The sequence below is a fragment of the Halichoerus grypus genome, chromosome 12 (assembly GCF_964656455.1).
Source record: "Halichoerus grypus chromosome 12, mHalGry1.hap1.1, whole genome shotgun sequence".
NCBI lineage: Eukaryota > Metazoa > Chordata > Mammalia > Carnivora > Phocidae > Halichoerus > Halichoerus grypus.
The window spans coordinates 58,379,118-58,403,195 of record NC_135723.1 but is presented as its reverse complement, the minus strand read 5'-3'; the positions used below and the strand labels follow the sequence as shown (position 1 = coordinate 58,403,195).

Genomic DNA, 24,078 nt, shown 5'->3' with positions numbered 1-24,078 from the left:
TATTATCTAGTTTCTCCTGGCAGACTTCAGTTCTGTAGACATTAAATCCAAACAGCATGATATAGACAAGGTTAAAGTGTGAAATAGAAGCTGAGGGAAATTTAATAGAGGGACAGACACCTCAAAAATCCTGAGGGCATCAATGTGTTATAATATAAAAGCTAAATACTCAATACTAAATCATCAAGAAAATGTTATATTATGTTTAAGGGAATTGTTTGAGAAGTCAGGGAAGTATATCTTTCAGAAAGATTTCTATTATAACGACTAACATTTACAAGTGTTTGGCACTTAAAGGAATAAGCTTCTGCTATTTGGGAAGTTCACTTAGATGCAATATTTATTAGTCTTTTGCAGTTTTGGATAAATCAACTTATATGACTTTATTTCCCATTCGATTGGCATGTTACTATTTTTTTTAACAGTCTGTCTCAAGCCAGCAAGTGTCCTTGAAACTATCCTAGAAGGCACTGTGGAATTAACTTATATATAAATATATAATTTATATATATAACATATATAAATTAACTTATATGTAAATTTCAAAATATAACATAAATTAAATATCTGCTATATGGATTGTCATATAATGCTATGGTTTTCTTCCTTTTCTCTATCTGGAGGAGATGCTAATGTAAAGAGAGAAGAGCAGAGTCTTATCAAAGCTGTGTCTACGCCAATTTCATGTCTTGGACTTTCTGTCCCACATTGGCTAATAAGAAAAAAGGCTACTTAATGGTTATGCATTTGCAAAAGCTATTGAGAAAGAGTTACGAATTTCCTTCATTCTCTTCAACCTTTCTGTTCCCATACTTCTACCCTCACTTGGATGCATATATGATTATTTATTCCCAAATATTCAACTATCAGCTGAATAGGTCTAGGTATTCGTTTCTTTTTATTATTAGTTTTACTTGGTTAGAAAATACCACCTTTTGTTTTGTAGACCTAGGTCTGTCTTTGGCTGAATGAGGTTTTCTTCTGTTATATCTTTGATTATTGGCTCTGTGTTATTTGTTACTCTTCTGGAACACCCATTTTTTCTTATGTTTTTGTCAGTCTTCCATATCCTTCACATTCCTCTTTTCTCTTCCCCTTTATTCTTTTTTTTTCTACCTACCGGGGTAGAAAGTTTTAGGGGTATCTGATCTGATTTTTCAACAATGTTCAAAATTTTCAGCTTTTTATCACTTTAATAAGTCATTTGTTTTGCTGCTGCATTTTCATTTCCTTATACAGTATTTTCCCCGTATTTTACCAGCTCCATTCCAATTTCTGTCTCAGCCATTTCTCTTTTTATATTACATTGTTTTATCTTTCACCTCTTTTAGATTTTTTTTACGTTGTAAAGGATACAGAACAATTATTTATATCTGTTTCTCCTACTTTGCTCTTTCTTTTTACTTCTTGAATGCTATGTTTTTTTATCACATAGTATTTTTATGGCACGTGTGTTCCTTTGTTTGCTTTTCCTCTTTTACTTATGTTTGGAGGTTGTCTATCCTTGTCTCTGTAATTGGGGCACTTATCTCTAGATTGGATTCATGGCCTCTCTCTGGTTCATCTGACTAGAGGGTGCTCATGTCCTCCTCTTAGACTCTAACAGAAGATCTGGGACATGGCCCTATAGTATATTTCTGGAGGTTTTGTCTAAAGTGGATCTGCTAGTCTAAGGAGAGGTCACCTCATTTGGCTGCCTGGTTGTCTGATTTCTAGATGATCTAGCACAAGAAAGTTTCCTGCTCCCTGCAGTTCTTCCAAACTCAGTCTTTGTAATTGTGCCAATTTTACATCTCCAGATGTAAACCACTCCTTATGCATTTCCATCCCTGATGTTACATTGCCAAGAATTTCAGACCCAGAATAAAGAGAGAAAGCATGGGCTTTAGATGAGATGGACCAAGTGATTAGAGCAATTGAACCCTTGTGCAGCAAGGGAGCCACCTTCTTTCATCTGGTCTTTGAAAATCCTTTTTTTCCTGGAAAGTTTAAAGAAATCTCTCAAAATTGTTCTTTGTGGCTTTACTATTTGGCTTCTGATTATTTCCATTTTTTGTAATGAAAATTAAATCTTTTGCCCATCTAGTGGATCACTGAGTAATATTCCTGGAACACTTAAATTTGTATCCTATGTGTATGTGTGTATGTGTTGCAGTGGGAAGGTGGGAAAGGTATGGTAAGGTGTTTCTAGAGTTTATCTCACCATTCCTGTAATGCTCCCTTGCTTGTTTTAAATGCTCGATAATAGATTTTTTTTTCCAATGAGTGGATGAATGACTTAGTCTTCTTTGAGAATTTAAGGTTAAGCAACAGTGCTTAACCATTTATTATTTTAATACTTTTCCCCAGTAGTATTTTTCCAATTAGATATATTGCAAAATATGTCCTGGAAATACCAGTTCCATAAAAAGTTCTATGAAAAAAGGGTTCCATGGACAAATCATGTTGTGAAATGCTGCATACTATCTTTCTCATAGAAATGTAATCAATATGTAAATATATTAAGGGCCTCAAGAAGGCCTGGAGTAAAAAAGCCTGGTTAACTCTTTTTAATTCAGTATTTCCCAAACTTATTTGATCATAGACCCTATTTATATCCCATAAAACACACTTTGGGAAATGCTGCTCTAAGTTTTGTTTTTTTCTGAACATCATAGAGTACATTGTAGACTTTTTCCATAAGGCAAACTTCTAATTTTTAGATCATGGGGAGATGTAAATTATGACTTAATATGATTAGAATGCTCAGATTTAAGTCAGGAATTTCTAATTCAGATTTTTTTTTCCTCATTTGATGTTTTGAACAAGATATAATCTCAATAACTTTTTAAATGAATCTTCTTTTTAAGATTTTATTTATGTATTTGTCAGAGAGAGAGCACGCGTGCACAGCAGGGGGAGAAGCAGGCTTCCTGCTGAGCCAGGGAGCTCAATGCAGGACTCGATCCCAGGACCCTGGGATTATGACCTGAGCCGAAGGCAGGTGCTTGACCGACTGAGCCACCCAGGTGTCCCTCAATAACTTTTTAAAAATATATGTTACTTCAGCCATTAAATTAGTGTATTAAGAAAAGGAGATAAATGTTTTATTGGTTCACAGGGCTGAGAGAGCCTTCCACCCCATGATAGGAAGCATTTCTAGATTTCCCCCGAGCTCAATAAAAGAGACAGTTGCCCTTACTCATGATCTTGAAATTGCAAGTTAACCTAGGAAGTAAACCTGTAGTGGTGCAGCTTTTCTATCAAAATGGTATAACTGGGTGAAGTCGGAAAGCAGACCAATTTTATCTCCGTCTCAGAGTTTTAAATCCTTTGTTGTATTTCTACTTTGTCTTGAAAATAATATCTGACTAAAGCTCAAGTTGTCTTTTCTTTTGTCTCCTCATCATGTGGGATTCAGCCATGCTTTACTAGCTGACCGGTTCACTGACTGGTTAAGAAACCTACTTTTCTTTGGATTTGTTTCAGCAACTAATGCTTCCGTGCTTGCTTTACCTCTCCTTTCCATCCAAATGCTTTGTTTTCCCCTCATAGCTTTTTATAATTAGTAGGTTTTTTTTGCTTTGCTTTTTAAATTTACAGTTCAGTTTGTACCAATTTAGGAGATATTTTTTAAAAGAAGAGCCGTGTTTTAGAGACTTTTTTGGGGGTAGGGTGTTGGAAGGTGGTAATGAGAAGGGACGGTGGTAAAAAAGCCCAGTGGGTTTGCAGCTCCAGGTTTTCCCACTGGCTTATAATTCTGAGAGAGCCATGGATTCGGAGTAGGTTTGTCCAGCAAGTTCCAAGTTCCAGTTCTTGGATTTTCCCTACAACAAAGTGTCCTATTCCCATACTTCTTTCTGAATAAGGCTATCTGTGGACCTCTTCCTCTTGTTCCCTAAGATATCCTTTGTGAACCCAACCATCCCAAATACTTCTGTAATTTTAGAATTAGAAGTGATATCTAGAAACTATTTAAACATTAAATACTATGAAAACAATATGACCAAAAAAATACCCTTTCAAGAATTGACAGAGAAAATCTAAATAAAAGATAATCAACTGGGTGTTTATATTCACTGCAGAAAATGAAATTCTAACTTTTGTTTTATCTTCCACAGACAAGCAACAGAAAGGTGAATTTGCAATAGATGGTTACAATGTCAGAATGAATAACACTCTCAGGAAGGATGGAAAGAAAGATTGCTGTTTTGAAATCTCTGCTCCTGATAAACGCATCTATCAGGTTGGAGTTTTTGTGTTGTTTTGAAATTAAGTTGATAAAATGTTCTGATTTCATTTATAAAGCCATTAACATTTTGTTAAAACAACTCTCCCTGACATGTTAATAATAATAAAAGATACTGATTTTATACAGTGAACATTCATATAAGAAGAAATACATTTTTTAAAAAAAATTTCAGATTAGTTGTGATATCTTCTCTTGGAAGGGAACAAGCGAATATGTAATTTATCAGCTACTTCACGTGTTGCGTTTTATATCTATTTTAATAGCACTGCGTGATTTCTTAAAAGAATTACATAGCAGAAAGAGTAAAATTATCAAAAGAAAAATATCAGCATGTTAATGTATATTGTCTTGCTTAGGGTTGTGGGAGAAAATGAGGGTAAAGGCACATATCAGCTCTGTGATTCAGGAGCTATCAGCTCGCATCGATATGGAATGTATGTTTAATAAGTTTTAAATATCTGAGATTGCAGTTGAAAGCCAGTTAATTAAGTTGTCAGGTAGTGTGTTGGAATCTGACAAGAACATTTTTAAGAAGACTGTACCCGGCAGTCTGAAGAAATTCATGGGTGTCTTCTAATTGTCAAGGGCAAATTTTGTTCATCAGTTCTGTCTTTGACATTGATGAAGAGAAGCAGCTTTTTTTCCTGCACAGCTGCCAGCTCCTGATCAGAGTTTCAAATCCATCATCCTCTGCTTCAATTACGTAAATTTGTCAAAATTAACTGTACATTATAAGAAGCATCCTTGCAAGAAAAGTAGTACTAGACATGAAAAGAATTACTAATGGTCTTAAAGAAGTGATAAGAATGCGACATACCTTTCGTTTCCACTGTGGTGAATTTTCTTATTATTGTTTATTTTTTTGTTAGTTCACAGCAGCTTCTCCCAAAGATGCCGAAGAATGGGTACAGCAGCTGAAATTTGTATTACAAGGTAAGAGCAATCAATTGAACTAGTCATTGCAGTCTTTAAATATTGAATAACTGAACGAATTTGGATTTGCATGTACGAAAGATTATCAACTCCTATGAGAATGACCAAGGGAACGTGGTCGTTACTAATGCAGACTGTTCACTTCAGATTTATAAAAGTGTTTTTTCTGTAAGTACCAACTGGCAACTTTGCAATTCACATATTTATGTAATAATCAGTTTTTGAAAATGACTCTATTGGGCTGCATTTGTTTAGAAAATAGGGTTTTGAAAACCTCTTTTGCATTCTCAAAAAATTTGCCTCGTGCAACGTATTTTTCAGACATGGGATCTGATGTTATTCCTGAAGATGATGATGAAAGAGGAGAATTATATGATGATGTTGACCATCCTCTACCAACCAGCAGCCCACCAGCAAGCAGCCAACCAACTGATGATGAAATTTATGAAGAACTTCCAGGTATTTATCATCTGGTGATTCATTTAAGGATTTTTAGGGCTTTTTCCCCCCCCCCCCCAATGTCATATATCATCAAGTTGACAACTTGAGTGGAAATGGTGAGCTATTAAAAACAAGAACAAAGAAAATCCTCAAAACTCTATTTTATGAAAAGGGTTCTGCTTGAGGTATTTCAAGTGAGTGGATGTACACTTATGAAAAGTGAGTGGAATGTTAAAATGGAGCAGATACAGTCCTAATCTCATGGGACTTTTGGCTCATTAGCATTGTTTATGCTACATAATTTTTTAATTAAAAAATTGACTTGCCTTACAGTTTTTTCCACCAACTCACACATCATTTTTTATTTATATATCTTGGAACTTTCATTAACCAGAAGTTCTGTGCACACCCCATATGTCAACAACTTCTGCCTCATATATTCCTTTTTGCTGTGGTGTATTTCATTGTCTTGGAGAAATATTGTTGCACTATAAACAAAGGCCTTTTGAGGCTTGAAGTTTTCTCACTTGATATTTTATCATCAATATGAATAAGTTTTCTTATTCTACATTTTTAGGCATTGTTTAGTGTTTATATGCCTTAGTATCTGTTACATAACATAAAATTGTCTACTGGCTATTTGACTTGTATTTTTGAGGGTCAAGCTAAAACAGAATAGGTATCACGAACTTAGGATACCTAGAATATGAACACATTCAGGGAATCATTGCCTTACTAATACTATAGGTTGAAATGAACTTTTTTTCTGTCTATTAAAAAATCAGTAGTTAGAGAAGAAAAAGGGATTATGAGCAATGTGAGATTTAACCAACATCTCATGCAGAGAAGTTGTTTTTCTCTGAATAGAATGATTTTTTAAAAGATTTTATTTATTTATTTGAGAGACAGAGAGAGCATGAACAGGGTGAGGGGCAGAGGGAGAAGCAGACTCCCCACTGAGCAAGGGGGCCTGATGCAGGGCTTGATCCTGGGACTCCGGGATCATACCCAAGCCGAAGGCAGACACTGAACTGACTGAGCCACGCAGGGGCCACTGAATAGGATGATCTAACAACATAGCATAAACCTTTAAAATTGATTTCAAAAATACTCAAAATGGGGGCGCCTGGGTGGCTCAGTCGTTAAGTGTCTGCCTTCGGCTCAGGTCATGATACCAGGGTCCTGGGATCGAGCCCCGCATCGGGCTCCCTGCTCTGCCAGGAGCCTGCTTCTCCCTCTCCCACTCCGCCTGCTTGTGTTCCCTCTCTAGCTGTCTCTCTCTCTGTGTCAAATAAATAAAATAAATAATAATAAAAAAAAATACTCAAAATGTTCCAAATTAACATACAAATATCATTTTCAATGAAGTCAGTAGAGCATAGTAATAACTAGCACGTGGATTTTAGAGTCATAAAGTTTAAATTCTGGCTGTCCCATTTACCAGCTCAGTGACCTTAAAAGTTGTCTTTTCCTTCATCTGTAATTCTTTATTTTCATCTATTAAAATTCTTTTTTTTTTCAATCAGTAAAATGGGGATAATATCATGGTGGGGGAATGAGCTCTCAGCACACTGCTTGAATCATGACAAGCCCACAATAAGTTGTAACATCATCATTATTGTATCCAGTAAGTTCTTGCAAGTGCTTATATGAAACTATAAGAATGGTTTTCTGATCAAGTAAGAATTAATGATTGTAATGGTATTATAAATTCAAGTACTACAAAAAGTACTCACATATGCATCTACATACTGTTTTTCACTACCCTAGAGATGATTAGTCTAAAAGCATAATTTTGTGGGGAATAGTAATCTGTACCTTTTTATTATTTTAGTGGAACTATATGTTTATAGCCCCTTCCTTTCTGATTGATCCTAGGGAAATGGCATCTGCCATAGTATTAGTTATCCTCAAGTTGGGAAGAATATTTTCTGACCGCTTGTTTTTAGTCACACCCTATCGTTAACACATTTATTTCATTTTTAAAAATGTTCAAAAGGGCTTGCGAGAATGTATACCGATGTAAAACGGAGGAAAGTGGTACCTCTGAACGTATTATTGTTATACACCTTTTATTCCTTTAAAACCCTGCAGTGAATGGGTTACATTATAATTGTTGAATTGACTGCTTATTAAGTTCTGTGTTTCTTCAACTTGACCATCCCCTATCCACCACTCCGCCCCCCACCCTCCAGAAAACTATCAGTCAGGAGTGAAGATTGAATATTCGTAGTCCTCTTCCTAACAAAGGTCCAGGGAAGATCTCCTTTAAGTAGCTTGAAATCTTAAAAATATGAAACATCTTTTCTTTTCCCTCACTACAGATGTTCTACTTCATCCCTTTTTTTTTGGCCTGGGGCCACATAATTGTTGGAAATAACTGGTTACTCTTAAAGTGGTCTTACTTCTTGCTGAGGTACTGGAAGAAATCTAAGCTGCTCTGGGATTCCTTGCCCCTGCCTGGGATCCCAGTTGCTGTACAAAGTGATGGAGCTTGATAGAGCCTGCAACTGTGCTCCTGGGAAGGAAGCTGGGCTAGGCAGCTGTGGAATGTCTCCTTCTTCTTTCTTCCCCAGTGTACCCGAGAACCGCTTCAACATCTGCACAGCTCAAGTCTGTCGAGTCTGAGCCAGCCGCTACAGAGGGGATTTTTCTTTTTTTTTTTTTTTTTTTAAAGATTTTATTTATTTATCTGAGAGAGAGAATGGGAGACAGAGAGCATGAGAGGGGAAGGGTCAGAGGGAGAAGCAGACCCCCTGCTGAGCAGGGAGCCCAATGTGGGACTCGATCCCGGGACTCCAGAATCATGACCTGAGCCGAAGGCAGTTGCTTAACCAACTGAGCCACCCAGGCGCCCACAGAGGGGATTTTTCTTAGTGAAAGTCCTCAAGCTGTCTCTCAGAGTTTGTTGAGGTTTTGTTTGACGAAATATCTAAAACTAGGAAGTCGCTTTTCTTCCTTTAAAAAAGGATCTCTCGCTCAGGATGAGCATGGAGGGAGTTGCTTTCACTTCTGTGAGATATGAGTACAATTTTGAGAGGAGGGGAGGACAGTGGAGGAGCAGTGAACACATTCACAAACTGTTGCCATTTTTCCAGTTCTGTACAAAGAAGGACATATCTCTGAGGTCTGACTGGTTAAATTCCAAGAATGAATTAATACTACCATTTCACCACAATTTTCTGTCCATTCTATATAGTTGAAAACTAAGCCTCTTAGTTGAAAGATGGAGCATACAAATGTGTTTGAAGGAAAATCTAAGTATTCAACGTCACAGAGTTCTTTTTCTGAGAAAGTAAAGCTCTTACCCTAATAAGTATATATTTTTGAATGTAAATAAACCTGAATGTGTTTAAATCTTAATAACAAGAAGAAAACGTTGCTTAAAAAATCGTATTGTGAAATATCCCTTGAAACGTTGAATTCTCTGGGAGTGTGAATGGTCTCATTGTGATTGTTTTTCAGTGAGGGTCTTCGAACTTGATTACAGCAGCTTCTCTTTAATTTCTTGTTCATTAATTTTTAAGTAGCTTCGCCAAAGAATAAGAATACATTCTTTGTGCGTAGGGGATTTATGCATATGTACCAAAGAGTGGAAAGAGGGCCATTTCTGGGGAGTAGGAAAGGCGTCTGGCTTTTCTTCAAATACACTAATGCTTTGACATCTTTTATGTCTTGGCATCTCCTCGCCTGGGCCACTCAGGTTTGCTCACACGGTGATATTACTGTGGCATATTTGTGTTGGCACGACTTGTATGTTGATCAAAGTGTGTTAGACGGTTTCATAACAGTCATGAGTTCATTCAGCTTTGCACAAATTTCAGAAGTCGGTGCTCGTTTTTTCGTTAGAAATACAGAAGAACGGTTTTGTTTGATTTTTGAATCTTGAAAGAGGAGAGCAGTCCTTGGGGAATGGCTGCAGAAATCAGCCCAGCTTGCTCTTCTAGTTACCACGTCACTTGATTCCCCCCCGCACCCCGCCCCAAAGTCAGGAAATTGTGCAGCAACAACAACAATAAGACTTTTTAAAGAGATAGACTGAATAGAATCGGCCCCGTAACAAGAGTAGTTGTAACTGCCCGTCAGCCCCTTAAATCTCTAGCTTTCGGGGAATTGCATTTGAAATTCTTCTGCCAAGTGGACTGGAAGAGAGAGGGCAAAATAAAACAGGAAGACAAATTTCTAATTCCATTAACCTATTTTTTAAGTGTTAATTCATTTTTTTTTTTTTCCATAATGACAGATTGAACTATTCTGAGCCAGAAACAAAGGATGTTTTTATCCTTTGGTCATTCAAATACATTTTAAATGTATTCATTCCAACTGTCTGTATCGAAAATGGAATATAAAGTAAAATGCAGCTGTAAATTTTTTTCGATGAAAACTATTATGTATACGTTAAAAAGAACAGCATTCCATTCCTTAAATTTAGAGCAGTCTCCGGCAAGTGTATACGAATGCTAACTTAATCAGTGAGTGGTCACAACCCCCCTCAAAATACATCTTAGCTTTATTTTCCTACTGAATCATTATCACTCATAGTACCAAGTTAATATCAAGATTACAGGGGGCTCTGGAGTCTCTGGTATTAACATCAATGTAAGTGATGGTTGGTCCTGGTTTCACCAAAGAATTTTTCTCATTCCTTCTTTGGAATGCAGTGGAAAGATGCCAGCTGACTTTCACAGAACCACATAGATTCAGCATTTTAACATTGTTAGTCCAGGCAGCCTCCTGGCATCCTTTCCTCTTAAACCATGGTACTGAATTGTAAAGTTATTAAGTGTGGTGATACAGTATCCTAATACATGATATGATAAGTATTTTTCCCCAAGTAGATAACTAGATTAGAGTCAATTTTGGGGTGGTTTCAGCTCTGAACTCTGCTAAGAGGGTTATCTGAAGCTCTAGAAAATAAGGGAAATAGCTATAAATTAGGGTCCCTGTGCACATCTAATTGTTTATATTTTTATCTTTGCTGAATATAAATGTGATTTTAATGTTGTTTATGTTGTCTGTTGCGTAATACGGCATGAAGCTGTGGAACACAGTTGTGCCTGTCGTGCAGCTTTTCTCTATCATTGGCATTGCAAATGAATTCATTCCAAGACATGGTTTGACACATATTAAAACCCAAAATACCTGTGTGCGTGCAAAAAACATATGTCTGTCGGTAGAAAGATAGACTAACCCGTTTTTGCAACTTGGAGCTACATCAGTGGTTCTCAACCATCAGAGATTTTGGCCCTCAGGGTATATTTAACGATTTAGTGTTTGGAGGCATTTTGGTCGCCACAGCTGGGTTGTATATGTGTTACAAGCATCAGGTGGGTAGAGGCCAGGGATGCTGCTAAACATCCTATAGTGCACAGGACAGCCCCCACAACAGAGAACTATCTGAGCCCACATGTCAATAGTGGTGAGGTTGAAAAACCCTGCATAAGAATGTCATAGACAGCTTTTGGTTTATAACCATATCTCTGGAGTGATAAAAACCCATACCCATGCTCCATATATGAGTTTATTTTTGTGGACAAAACAAAGGCTTCTTTACATAGATAAAACTAGGATTACATTCAGTGGTTCTGGGTCATAAGGGACGGGCTGGACTTGCCTGTCACTCTTTCCTTCAAGGGGTTGAACTTCTGTCAGTCTTAGAGGAATGAGAAAACCACGAAAGAGGAGAAAGGAAAGAAGCACTTCCTCTATTTGCGTGAACACACTCCGTGAAGGAAGAGTCTTTTTTGCTACTGTATGTGTGTGTCTTCCTTGTACAGAGACATGGCTTCTAATATTCTGATGAGGTTGCTCTGCCGCGGCCGAAGTGAGACCAGTGGGTGAGGGTTTGGATCTTCGGAAAGGGAGTCAGGGAGCTGGGGAGAATGTAGTCTCCAGCAATTCCAGGGCCACCTAAATTTTGACACCTCTGGGACTTCTCTCCTTTCTCCCTTCTTGGGCTTGGACTTTGCAGAGCTTCATGGGCTTGAGATGGTGGGAAGGCTGTCTGTCCCTGGAGATGGGCAGGGAGGTGCTGAGGCAGCCCCATGAGGCAAAGGGAGGATGGCTCACCTGAGTGTGCTTCCCGACAAGCCACGCGGGGTGCTGCTTCCTTATTCTCTGTCCATTTCCTTTTTGCTCTTGCTGAGTTTTAACTTGTAAATCTTTATTTTCAAACAGTACATGCTCACTGGAAAAACCTTAAATATTGCTGATGTGCACAAAAGAAAGTACAAGTCACTCACCCTCTATTCTACGTAAATGTGAACAGTTTGATATGAATCTGTTGTCTTTTTTTGGCCCATTTACAAATGTACAAATGCATATAACATTTTAACATTTTTAAAATAAGAACCTTTATTTCATTTACTTGCTTCTACTCTTTCATTTCCTTTTTACTTTCTTCGCACTATTACTTTCTTTCTTTATTCGTTCTTTTATTTTCTTCCCTTCCCTTTTCCATTGCCATCCTCTGTTTTCTTCCTTGCTTTCATTTCTTCCCTTCCATAAATATTCTTGAGCACCTGTTCTGTGTTAGGCACTGTACCTAGGTGCCTGGAAGCCGCTGCCCTTCCTACCCGGGCCCTAAATGGGTGTGGTTGCTCCTTCCCCTTCCGGCCCAAGCCTTGACTTACTACTGCACCCTCGATCTCCTGTGCCTATTTGTGTCCTGTGTATATACACCCTTTTCACGTCTCATGAGTTTGTTGTATTGGCTTTCCTGATAGAGAAATGCTGTCTTCCTGGGGATCGTGTCAGCACTATTGTGACGCCTCTCAAGCCATCCTCCACTTGCCCTCTTCCTCTCCATCTGCCTCTTCTCTTCGGGCTCCGCCCCTGCCCTGCACACACTGAATGCCTTTCTTTATATCTGTGGCCAGTTAATTTGTGGTGATAGAGAGCAAGGGCTTTGGAGACAAACATACATTCTGCCCCTCACTCGGTACTTTAGCCAAAAGAAAAGTGAATACAGGGGAAGTGGCGATGTAAGAAACAAGAATGGACATAGATGTAGGTAAAATATGTCAGCAATGTTAACTATGGATTACTTTGTTTTTATTATTATTTTCAGTTAGCTAACATATGGATTACTTTTATATGAGCCTTTTCTTTTAATTTAAAAAAGTAAAACCAAAGTTAGCTAACAATTAAAAAAATTTAGCTGGGGCAAGAGGGGCAGGGAGTGAAAGCATGCTAAGTGTTGTTCAGGAGGAGAGAGGAGTGAAATACTGAGAAGTGTGGTCTTTGTTAGGAAATGCATGATAAATTTCCAAGTGAGTACTAAATAAATAGGAATGCAATCTTGAGATTCCCAAAGCAGCCGAGGGGAAATAAAAGGTGATCACAGAAAAAAATTTTAAATCCAAAAGAAGGCAGGAAAAAAAGAACAAGGAGCAAAGAGACAATATGGTAAAAATAAGCCCAAATGTAAAAGTAATTACAATAAATAGAACTTGATTAATTCAATCTAGTAAAAGACAAATTATCACATTGGATTTTTTTGAAAAGATTATTTTTTGGTGGGGGAGAGGCAGAGGGAGAGGGAGAGAGAGAATCTCAAACAGACTCCCCACTGAGTGCAGAAGCTGGCCCAGGGCTCAGTCCCACGACCCTGAGATCATGACCTGAGCCGAAATCAAGAGTCGGACGCTTAACCGAGAGTACCACCCAGTCAAAATCCTCGTTGGATTTTTTTTTTTTAATCTAGCAGCAATCTTCTTAGAGGAGCTGTTTCTGAAACAAAACCACATAGAAATTTTCCAAGTAAGGGAATGGAAATAAATAAACCTGGCAATCCTGTTCAAACAAAGCTATTATCTATGTTAACACTAGACAATGTAAAATTTAAGGCATAAAGCAATAGTAAGACTATTACATAAAGCAATAGTAAGACTAGTAAGAATGATACTACATAATAATAGTAAAAAAAGATAAAGCTTAAATGCACCTAACTGCATAACCTTGAAATCTGTAAAGCAAAAACTTATTAAGACAAACTTGACAAATCTTCAATTATAGTGGGAGATTTTTAACATACCACTTTTAGAAACTGGTAGACCAAGGAGGTAAAAAATTAGTAAGTGTATGAAAGATTTGAATCAAAAAGAATTGATGAACAATCTAATCTATCTAAAAAGATATTCAGTACATATAGACTATTTATAGAAATTGGCCATATATAAGTTCACAAAATCTCAACCAATTTCTATGAATCTATATCATACAGACTGTGTCCTTTAACTGCAATGAAATTTAATTAGAAACCAATACTAGAAAGGTAGTTAAAAATACCCAAGCCCCTGTGTTTGGAGGCTGAAAAATAAATTTCTGAAAAGCTCATGAATTAGAAGAGGAAATCACAATGAAAATCACAAAATATGTAGTTCTGAAAGACAATGAAAATAGTACAAATAAAAACTTGTGGCATGGGTCTTAAACTCTAGTTAGAGGGATATGGTGGTGAGTAAAACAAATGAGAGAATCCCTAATGAACTGGAGATGAGAGAACTATTAAAAAAGATGGAAAAAGACTATAAAATAAATGAAATGATTAAAGAGACAAAAGAAGGAGAGGAAGCTCTAACAAGTGATAAGGACCCTATGGAAAAAGATCAGATTTCTTTTTTAAAAAAACAAATAGATTCATTATAAATTATTGATGATTTGAATCATTTAGCCACCAAATTCTAAATTTTTGGACACACATATTTATTTTTACATTGCCTAGGGAACCATTAGAATAATTATTAGAATAGCCTAGTAATATAATATAATCATTATGAGAATCAGAATTTTAAAAATTTTGAACCAGAATTTATGCAAATGTCAGCCACTCTCGTCAGACTAAAATGCTGACATTTATAAAGCAAGAAGAAAAATCACACTCATGGGCCTCGGCCATTAAGAATTTTTTTTAAAGATTTTATTTATATATTTGAGAGAGAATGAGAGAGAGAGAGCATCAGGGGGTGAGGGGCAGAGGGAGAGGGAGAAGCAGGCTCCCCTCTGAGCAGGGAGCCTGACACTACCTCGGGCTGGATCCCAGGACCCTGGGATCATGACCTGAGCCGAAGGCAGACACTTAACTGACTGAGCCACCCAGGCGCTCCAAAGATTTTTCTGTGAACCTTAGATGCAGAATTCTAAAACTGTGCCAGAAGGTGAAATATTCACCTTCTGTAGGTTTTGTATCTGTACGTAACTGAGTACTTTATCTTTTAGCACCAAGAAATCTCGAGAATTAGTTTCAAGATAGAGCTTCTAATCACCTTTGTATCAGCCTTTTTAACTGGAGTCTTCATTCTGCAGATATGATTTACTTCCCAAGTAGAATATAAACAGATAAGAGGCTGCTTTTGTTTTTAATTCCTCCATGCTTTCAGAAGATAGAATATGATAAAAGTTTGAAGTAGCTTCACAAAAATGTATTTACCTCGTTAGGTCCCAGAAAAAAAATATACCCACATCCATATACCCACATGAACACACATATCCGTAGAGACAGACTGCAGCAAGAGATCATCAAGGCTTCGCTATTTTTGCAGATAGGCCAGCTGGGAATATCAACTTCCTAAGAGTACCCAGTTGCTTACTTTAAAGCAATGATTAATAAGAATGGACAAGTTCAACAAAATGTCAGTGATAGATATAAGCACTCTTCATATCCGGCCTCGGCAAGTGCTACAGTTGAGTAAATGCAAGCCTTTAACAAAGTGGGGAAAAATCCAGTCTAACTTAAGCTCAAGTGAAATTTTACTTTGATTTTGTTTCAAGTAAGCCATTCTTCTATAGATTTGTCCCTCTTTATTAGAACTTCATTAGAATTTCTACAAAGAAATAGCAACTCCTTATACTTATGTCTCTCTTAGCCCCTTTGTTTCTTATTACAGGAGTTGAGATGGGGCGGGCAATTTTTCTCATAGACAAATAAGGAAATTCAGATGCAGAGTGGCATTTTGAGCTCTCTTTGGAACCCGATCCCAAACTTCTCGGCTTCTTGCCTGGGCCTCTTTCCATATTCCTGATCTTGCTGCAAGAAGGTACAACCTAATTCTGCTTCTCTTTAGCATAAAGATGCATGGGAGAGCCATTGTTTCTTCACCTGCTTACTCTTTAACCCTTGGCAATTTGACTTTGTATTCCTTTTTTTAAAAAAATTTTTTAATTATTTTTTTTATTATGCTCAGTTAGCCACTGTACAGTACATCATTAGTTTATGATGTAATGTTCAATGATTCTTTAGTTGCATATAACACCCAGTGCTCATCACCACATGTGCCCTCCTTAATACCCATCACCGGGTTACCCCATCCCCCAATCCCCCTCCCCTCTGAAACCCTCAATTTGTTTCCGGGGTTCCATAGTCTCTCATGGTTCATTTCCCTCTCTGATCCCTTAACTAAAACAGTTTCCTCAAAGTCACCAGTACTGTCCCAGTCATTAGCTTCTGTCCTCAAATTCACCTCCAGAAATTTTATTTTGCTGGGCACCCCTTTCTTCTTGAAACTGTCTCCTCCTCTGGCTTTTGCCATCTCGTTTTCTTGTTATAGGTAATATTTATAAATAAGCATCTCAGCACTGTTTTTAGATTGCCTCATTTCCTGATGCTTGCTGATTGTTTCAAATTATTTTTCTATTTATCCAGTATTTCCTTAATAGTGGAGCTTTTTGCTATTTGTACTTTGTCCTCTCGTTATACATTCTTCTTATAATGCATTCAGTTAATAGATTCAACAAATATTTATTGAAAGCCCATTACATACCAGGTTCTGTTCTAGCTGTTGGGGGTTTAGGCATTAAAAAAAGGGCAGACTTTGTCTCCATTAAGATAATTACGGATTGTCGTTAAGTGCTACGAAGATGAGGGGAAGGTGTGAAAGGAGCAACTGTTTTACAGTCTGTGGTTAAGGAAGAGGTGACATTTAAACTGAAACCTCTTGGATAAAACTGGTAAAAGCAAAAAGGCAAACAAAGCACCTTCTAGGCACTGGGAACAGGTGCAAAGACCCCAAGAGAACCAGCACCAGAAAGAACCAGAAAGGTGGGCCACTGGTAGCCACTCAGAGAGAGGTTAGAATGGGATTGAAAATGCAGGCAAAGTAAAACATCTAGACTAACATCTGAACATTTAGAGCAAAGTAAAATGTCTTCACTGAGTAGCTAGTTCATCGAAAGAATTAAAAGGTGGTATGGTAATTATAATAATGGTTAACACTTAGTATGTGCCAGGTATTTTCCTAAGTATTATCTCATTTAATAAGTAGAAATATTTTATGGCCTAGGTATTATTACTATCTCTATATTATAGTTAAGGAAACTAAGTGGTGGAATTGGGACTAGAATGTAGGCATTCTGACTCTTAGCCAACAGCCATACTGCCTCTCAACAGAAACATGTCCTGAGCTATCAAGTGAGCATTTACTGACACACATGTACAAAAGACCCCAGAAAGGGTAATATACCAGTCAAATCTCATCTTCACATCTGACCTCTCCTCTGAGCTTTGGCCTCATATTTCAAGTGACTTTTGGCCATCATGTCAAACTTGTACCTAAGATCAAATTCATCATCCGACTTACTAATACTGCTCTTCCTCCTTTCTTCTCTATTTCTGTGAACAGCATTAATAGTCATGCGGGTTTTAAAAATTAAAACTCAAAACCATCCTTGATTCCTTCCTTGATCTCCACTCCTCTCATCCAGTCAGTTTCCAGTTGCTACCGATTCTGCCTGTGAAGCATCATCCATCCCCAGCTCTCCGCCCAGGCTTCAGTAATTCCTCACCTGGGTCATTATCGGAGCTCTTAAGAGTTCTCAGCACTTCCTGTGTGTATGTCTGTCTCACCAGTCAGCCCAATAATCTATTCAACATTTGCCAGCAGATTGATCTTCCTAAAACATGACATGGTCAAAGTAATCCCTTGCTCAGTAACTTTTATGGGTCTTCACTGCCTAGGGAATCAAGTCCAAGCTCACTGGCCAGGTCCGAGCTCCTTCCGTGATGTGACTTACATTTACCTTTCCATTCCCATTCCCACTGCTCAGACCCATTATTCAGACAGACTGAATTCTTGAACATTCGTTATTCCTGCCTTGTGCTTCATATCCATGCCTTCATCACCTACATAGCATTAGGTACCTTGTCCTGAACCAATATGGTGAATTAATAAAGTAATTAAAAGACAAAAGTTTACTGAAATAGCATATGGATAAAACTTTTGGTTGATTTTTTTCATTTTTCCATCCACCCAGTCCACAATCAAATCTACCATATTTTTTTTTTAAAGATTTTATTTATTTATTTGACAGAGAGAGACAGTGAGAGAGGGAACACAAGCAGGCAGAGTGGGAGAGGGAGAAGCAGGCTCCCCGCTGAGCAGAGAGCCTAATGCGGGGCTCCATCCCAGGACCCTGGGATCGTGACCTGAGCCAAAGGCAGACGCTTAACGACTGAGCCACCCAGGTGCCCCCTACCATATTTTCTAATATAATCTCATTAGCCACAAGATATAGAGTGGAAGCTAAGATGATGAATAAATAGCCCCTGTCTTCAAATATGCTATAATTTAATCAGAGAAACAAATATATGAATATCTAAGTATAGAAAAAACAAAACTAAACATATATAGGTAGATCTGTCAATATATCTATCAACCTATCTAAATCACACTCTTACCAATTCCAAAGTCCAATAGTATTACTCTACACCTTGGCCATATTTTCCCTTTCCACACCCATGTAGAACCTTTATATTCACCCATCAGAAACAATGAAAACACTCTTATTGATTCTGTATATTTATTACACCATTGTATAGTTTTGGTATAAATATAGTATTTTCTCTAAACCCACTTAGGTAGAAACTTTGTGGTTCTTCCATTAGAAACAAAATGCCCTTGGGGCACCTGGGTGGCACAGTCGGTTAAACATCTGACCCTTGGTTTCTGCCCAGGTCTGATCTCAGGGTCCTGAGATCCTGCCCCATATAGGGCTCCACGCTCAGTGGGGAGTCTATTTGAGTTCTTCTCTCCCTCTCCCTCTTAGCCAACAGCCATACTGCCTCTCAACAGAAACATGTTTCTGCTCCCTAAAATAAATAAATAAATCTTAAAAAGAAAGAAACAAAATTCCCTTGAAGATTCTGTATATTTATCGGGCACAACAGTATTTTTATAAATATAGAATGGTATAATACTTAACACAATATAGTATTATGGTTTAGTACTAAATACGGTATGGTGATATCATGTCCTCTACCATTCTGGGTATTAACATTTTTATCAAGAATGTATCAGCTGATGCTAGGAGACAGCATATATAAAAGAATTTAAAACCTTCTTTATAAACTGATTAATTTTTCATTTAATGGGGAAAATATTTTCAAGAAAAACAGAAATCAGAAGTTTCATAAGTCCTATCTTCTATTGCTACAAAACATTGACTGGCTCTCCACCTCCCAAAGGGCAAATCCCTTACCCCTTACTTTGGTACCCAGAGGTTCTCCACGGGCTGACTGAAGCCTCACGTTCCAGCCCAGTCCCTATTCCACTGCCACCAACTCTCCAGTTTCAACAAGCTGGCTTACCCTTCATTCTCCCTTAGACATCCCTTACTTTTAGTTCAGATACTTCCATCTGTATGGAATGTTCTCCTTTTAGTTCAGTTTCTAAGCAGATTTTCTGGATGTTTCAGGCTCGGATCAAATCCCATCTCCCCATAAAGCCTCTTCTGCCCTTCCCAGCATTAAGTGACTCCCGCTTCTCTTAACTTCTATAGCACCATACATTTGAAAACAAACCACACACAGCTTTGTGGCATTTTTTTATGTTGTTATCCACTGTTCTAGAAATCTTATATTACTTTGCATGTCATTATTTATCAAGCAAACAAATGGATGGATCTTTATATCTTTATTATATTTACAAGCTCCTTGAGGGCAGGGATCAAACCTTATATTTCTTGGTATTCCCTAAAATAATACTTGGACAAGTGCCCTCCTCATAAGAAGTCTATAAATAATATCTGAATAGTATAGTCTTAAGGTAGAGGGGGCTATTAGTTAAGAGAAACTTTTTTTCCCCCCCATGATGATTCTTTTCCTAATAACACCAATTACTGCAGAATCCTGAAAGAATGATTATACTAACCAGTGTACGATCAGTGGTATATTGAAGTATGGCTGATCTCCCAAAACCTCATTAAAATCTAACCTTACTATTCCAGTGAGCATAGTCTCAAATAAATAAATTTGTGAAATATAATACATTGAGTGATGAAAAGCTCTAATATCATCAATCTTTTGTACCATTAAAGATAGATCATCTACTGTGAGCAACAGGAACAACTTGAGTTACCATTTCCCTGTGGTAGGCTAGTCATCTCAAGCAAGACATTTCCCAGGAAATGACATTCTCCTTTGCTCCCACTCATTCATTAAAGACCACAGGTAGAGTAGGTCTAAAGAGCACAGGATCATAACTATGATTTTTTAAAGCTGACATCTGCAAGGACAAAACTCTGCATTTAATGTAACTAGTAAGGAAATAATGAGCTTCATGTTTAAAAATAAACTCAGATATGGAAAGTTGCATAAGCAGCTTAAGGGATAGTGAAACCAAGGTTAAGAATCGGTGATTAGATAGATGCTTGGGGAAGGTGTTTAAAATTATCTCTCAAGCCACTGCTTTGATTCGGTGGGTGTGGAAGGTCCTTGGAGGATCTAGAAAAGAGGAAGGCTGTGGTCAAGATTCAGTTTGCTCACTCCTGGTACCAGCCATGGCTTATGTTAAGTCCTTTGTTTCCCTTCTCCGCTCCACACCCTTTCCTTCAATTAAGCAAGCTCCTTTTCTCAGCCCACTGTTTACGTCCTGCTCCTGATTTCACATTGCCTGTTAGACTCTCTCATATACCAGATAACCTCATTTCACTTCCCTGGTCAGCCTGTGTTTTCTTTCAGAAATCACCTTACATCTTAGTTCTTCCTGGAAACCTAGCTTGATTAGGCAGGTCAAGGTGAAGGTCATTCATATTCATAATAAAATATAATCTCTCTACATATTGCTTAAGGCATAACTGTAAGAGGCAGTAACCCTAAAACATGTAGATATACATGTCTAGACACTTGAAAATATGTGAGTTTTTGAGTCTAGTTGTTTATTTAATATTTCTTGAGAGCCCAGCATTAATTTAAAGGTATTGTGAAATAATCATTTAAAATTCTAATAAATGAACAGAAAAGGAGCAGTGAAGGAAATGAAACATAAAATGAAATGAGAAAAGAGAAAAAAGCCTAACTTCTATGTGAGGTTCAACTATTCATTATTCATGCAACAAAGGATTTTTTAAAGTTTTTATTTAAATTCCAGTTAGTTAACATACAGTGTAATATTAGTTTCAGATATACAATATAGTGATTCAACAACTCCATAGAACACCTGATGCTCATCACAACAAGTACACTTCTTCATCCCTATCACCTATTTCACCCGTCTCCCCACCCACCTCCCCTCTGACAACCCTCAGTTTGTTCTGTGGTTAAGAGTCTGTTTCTTGGTTTGCCTCTCTTTCTTTCCTCTATGATTATTTGTTTTGTTTCTTAAATTCCACATATGAGTGAAATCATATGGTATTTGTCTTTCTCTGACTGATTTATTTTGCTTAGCATAATACCCTCTAGTTCCATCCGCGTCGCATGCAACAAATTATTATTAATTATTCATGCAACAAATATTTATTAGATAGCTGTTCTATGTCAAGCACGGTGCTAGGCACTGGGGAAACTACCCACCTATAAAACTCAGAGTTTGTTAAATAGCAATATAAAATATTCAGTAAGAAATCGTTTGGAAAGGTAATCAGAGACTGAAGAGAGACTGATAAGAAACAGTGGTCAAAGCCAAGTGTCTGTCCGTAGATGATATATCTGAAAGGATCATACCCAGTGAACAAAATGTGGTTGTGAATGCCACCTAAGGAGCATTCTGAAGATGAAAGTGAAATGATCAAGGTCAGGGAGTTTATTAAATGAAGACCCTTTCAAAAAAACATTCAGGTGGGGTAACTATGGGTGTATTTGGAAGAGGCCAGATGGTAGCATATTCACGTCACAGGGAGAGAAGGGGAATTTGTATTCATGAAAGGATTTAACAAAGAGTTAACAAGAAAGAAAAAGACTTTTAAAAACAACTGCCAAGCCCTTTAAAATTCAAACCTTTTTTTTTTTTTTTTTGCCCCAACAACAACAAAAAAGACTTTCCAAAGGAAATGGTGGAAGAAACCCCATTGCTTGAGACATTAAAAACCAGATGGTCCAAAGCCCCAGAAAATATTCACGCGGGATCAATCCTTCACTGGGCGAAAGCAAAGGGACCAGTGCAACTTGTGTTTTGAATCTCTAGCTTAGCAGTGCTCTGAAAAATAAAGACTTACATTTCCTTGGACTTTTCCTTATTCTTTGCTCCCCTTTGTGGTCCCACAGCATTCTGTGTTGGCCTCTATTAAAGCTGGCCACACGGGAATTGCCTGTTTACTTGGGTGTCTCTCTCTTCTCCTCGCTCCAAGTACTGCGAGCTTATCAGGTTTTCTCCCTGCCCCTGCAGGAGTGCTGTGTGCCCTGGGTTCTGGAAATGGTCCTGCGCAATGCTTTTGCATTTGCTTCTGCCAGAGCCCCAGGAGTTTCACAATTTTTATGTTAAATTTCTTGGCTTGGGAAAACCACACTTGAGGATAGTATAAATTTGGATCTCACATTGTACAGGCCTGGGGTTTTGATTTCTCACAGGAAACCCTTCCCCTCCTCCTCTGACCACCACCATCCAGAGCCCTAGAAAGACAAAAAGCTTCCTTGTGGTTTCCCTGGGTTTGTGGGGGTCTTACTTCCAGCTCTCTGCTTCTCATGGGCCCAAGGCCATGTCTCCTGTATCTGTGAAGATGGTAAAACTCCAGCCTCAACCCCACCCTGCAAATGGTCATTATTCCCCTTTGAGCAAGTGGGGAGAGACAGGTCTGTCTCAGCTTGGTTGACCATATTGCTAGAGGCTGAATTCCTAGTCATAAGTAATTAGTAACTGCAAATACACAACATAGAGACTTAGCCTAATTTTAAGTCCTTGATTCATATACTTTAATTCAGTCAAATAAACAAAAACTTGAGCATACACTAGGCAGATGTGAGGTGTCTAATATTTTTCTCCTGAGTACTGATGGGCTTTATACTCTATTAATTGCTTCTTGATAAAGAAAAAATTTTTTGTCAAATCTGTGATAGAAGAGATCTTAAATGGCTGCTGATTACTACTTAGAGAAAAAATGACATTTGTATATGCAAAGAATTACTCAAAAGTTATATCAACATAGAGACCCATCGAAATCCAAATGTATGCTCTGGTTTTATAAGTGAAGAATAATACGTGTTTGTATTTGAGGTCATGTCAGATGAGGTTAATGTGGTTACATGAGACTATATCTTAAAAATGGGGTTGGCATTCCAATCAAATGAAGTTCTTCTAATTTAAATAACATATTTTATTCCCTATGCTGATCAATCATTTTCTATCCCAGAAAGTCAAACCAGTTTTTGCACTATTGATTTGCAAAACTTACGTGGCATAAACACTATGTGACAGAAGTTGTTTGTTATTAAGAGAGAATATCATCTCCAAGAAACTTGTCATGTGGAAATAGGAAAAATCACACAAAGTAATTTTATTTGTATCATGGCTTTTTCACTGTTGGCTACATTTGTGACAGCCGATTTCATATTAAATATTAACAGTATTTTGTTTATGCTTGAATGTGCTCCAGTAGGAAGTAGATTTTACTCAGAATCTTCCTGGTTAGAAAGTGTATCATTCCAGTTTAATGATACACTTGCACTCCAGTTATGAAGAACATTTTATATATCTAAGGCAATTAGGCTACCACTTGGGTGTGGTAGAATTTTGAGGCTTTACTTTACCTTTTGGTCTTACCATTTTATTGTTTTTGGAGGTCAGAAGTGGTAAAATATTGGGAATTTCATTTGGTTTATACTAATAGAAACAGCTACAGCTTCTAGGAGATCATGGATATTAATATACATTGTATGATTATAATGAATGAGCTATGGAAATAGTTCATCTGTTGGATTTTTGATATAGGAAGCAAGCTAGAGTTTGTATTTTTCATTTTCAAGAAGACTAATACAATAAAAAACATTGATACGTTTGTGTTTCTTGTACTAGTAGAAGAAGTTTTACTAGTAAATTTATATGTGATTTTGGTGACATCTACTTAAAAAAAGCCTAACTGAATTGTGTTGAATCTTTTGGGTTAGTGAAGTGTGTCTATGATTTGTATTGTTTTGATACTACTTTTCAGTATATGAAAATACCCAGGAGAGAGGCTCCTGCTGAATTTCTGGTCACTATGTCATCAGTGCTATGAGTGTATGTTGTCAGTTGTTTAAACATCGTGAAATCCACTGTGGGCTGGCAAGA

General features: G+C 37.5%; 1 protein-coding gene across 2 annotated transcripts in view; it reads left to right on the top strand.

Moving 5' to 3' along the window:
- SKAP2 (src kinase associated phosphoprotein 2) overlaps positions 1-24,078 on the top strand; it is a 166,138-nt gene that overhangs the window by 103,959 nt on the left and 38,101 nt on the right. For both annotated transcript variants that reach the window (XM_036072929.2, XM_036072930.2), the window contains exons 7-9: positions 4,101-4,225; positions 5,101-5,164; positions 5,486-5,623. In XM_036072929.2, the coding sequence (XP_035928822.1) occupies positions 4,101-4,225; positions 5,101-5,164; positions 5,486-5,623 (327 nt within the window). The remainder of the gene's footprint in view (positions 1-4,100; positions 4,226-5,100; positions 5,165-5,485; positions 5,624-24,078) is intronic.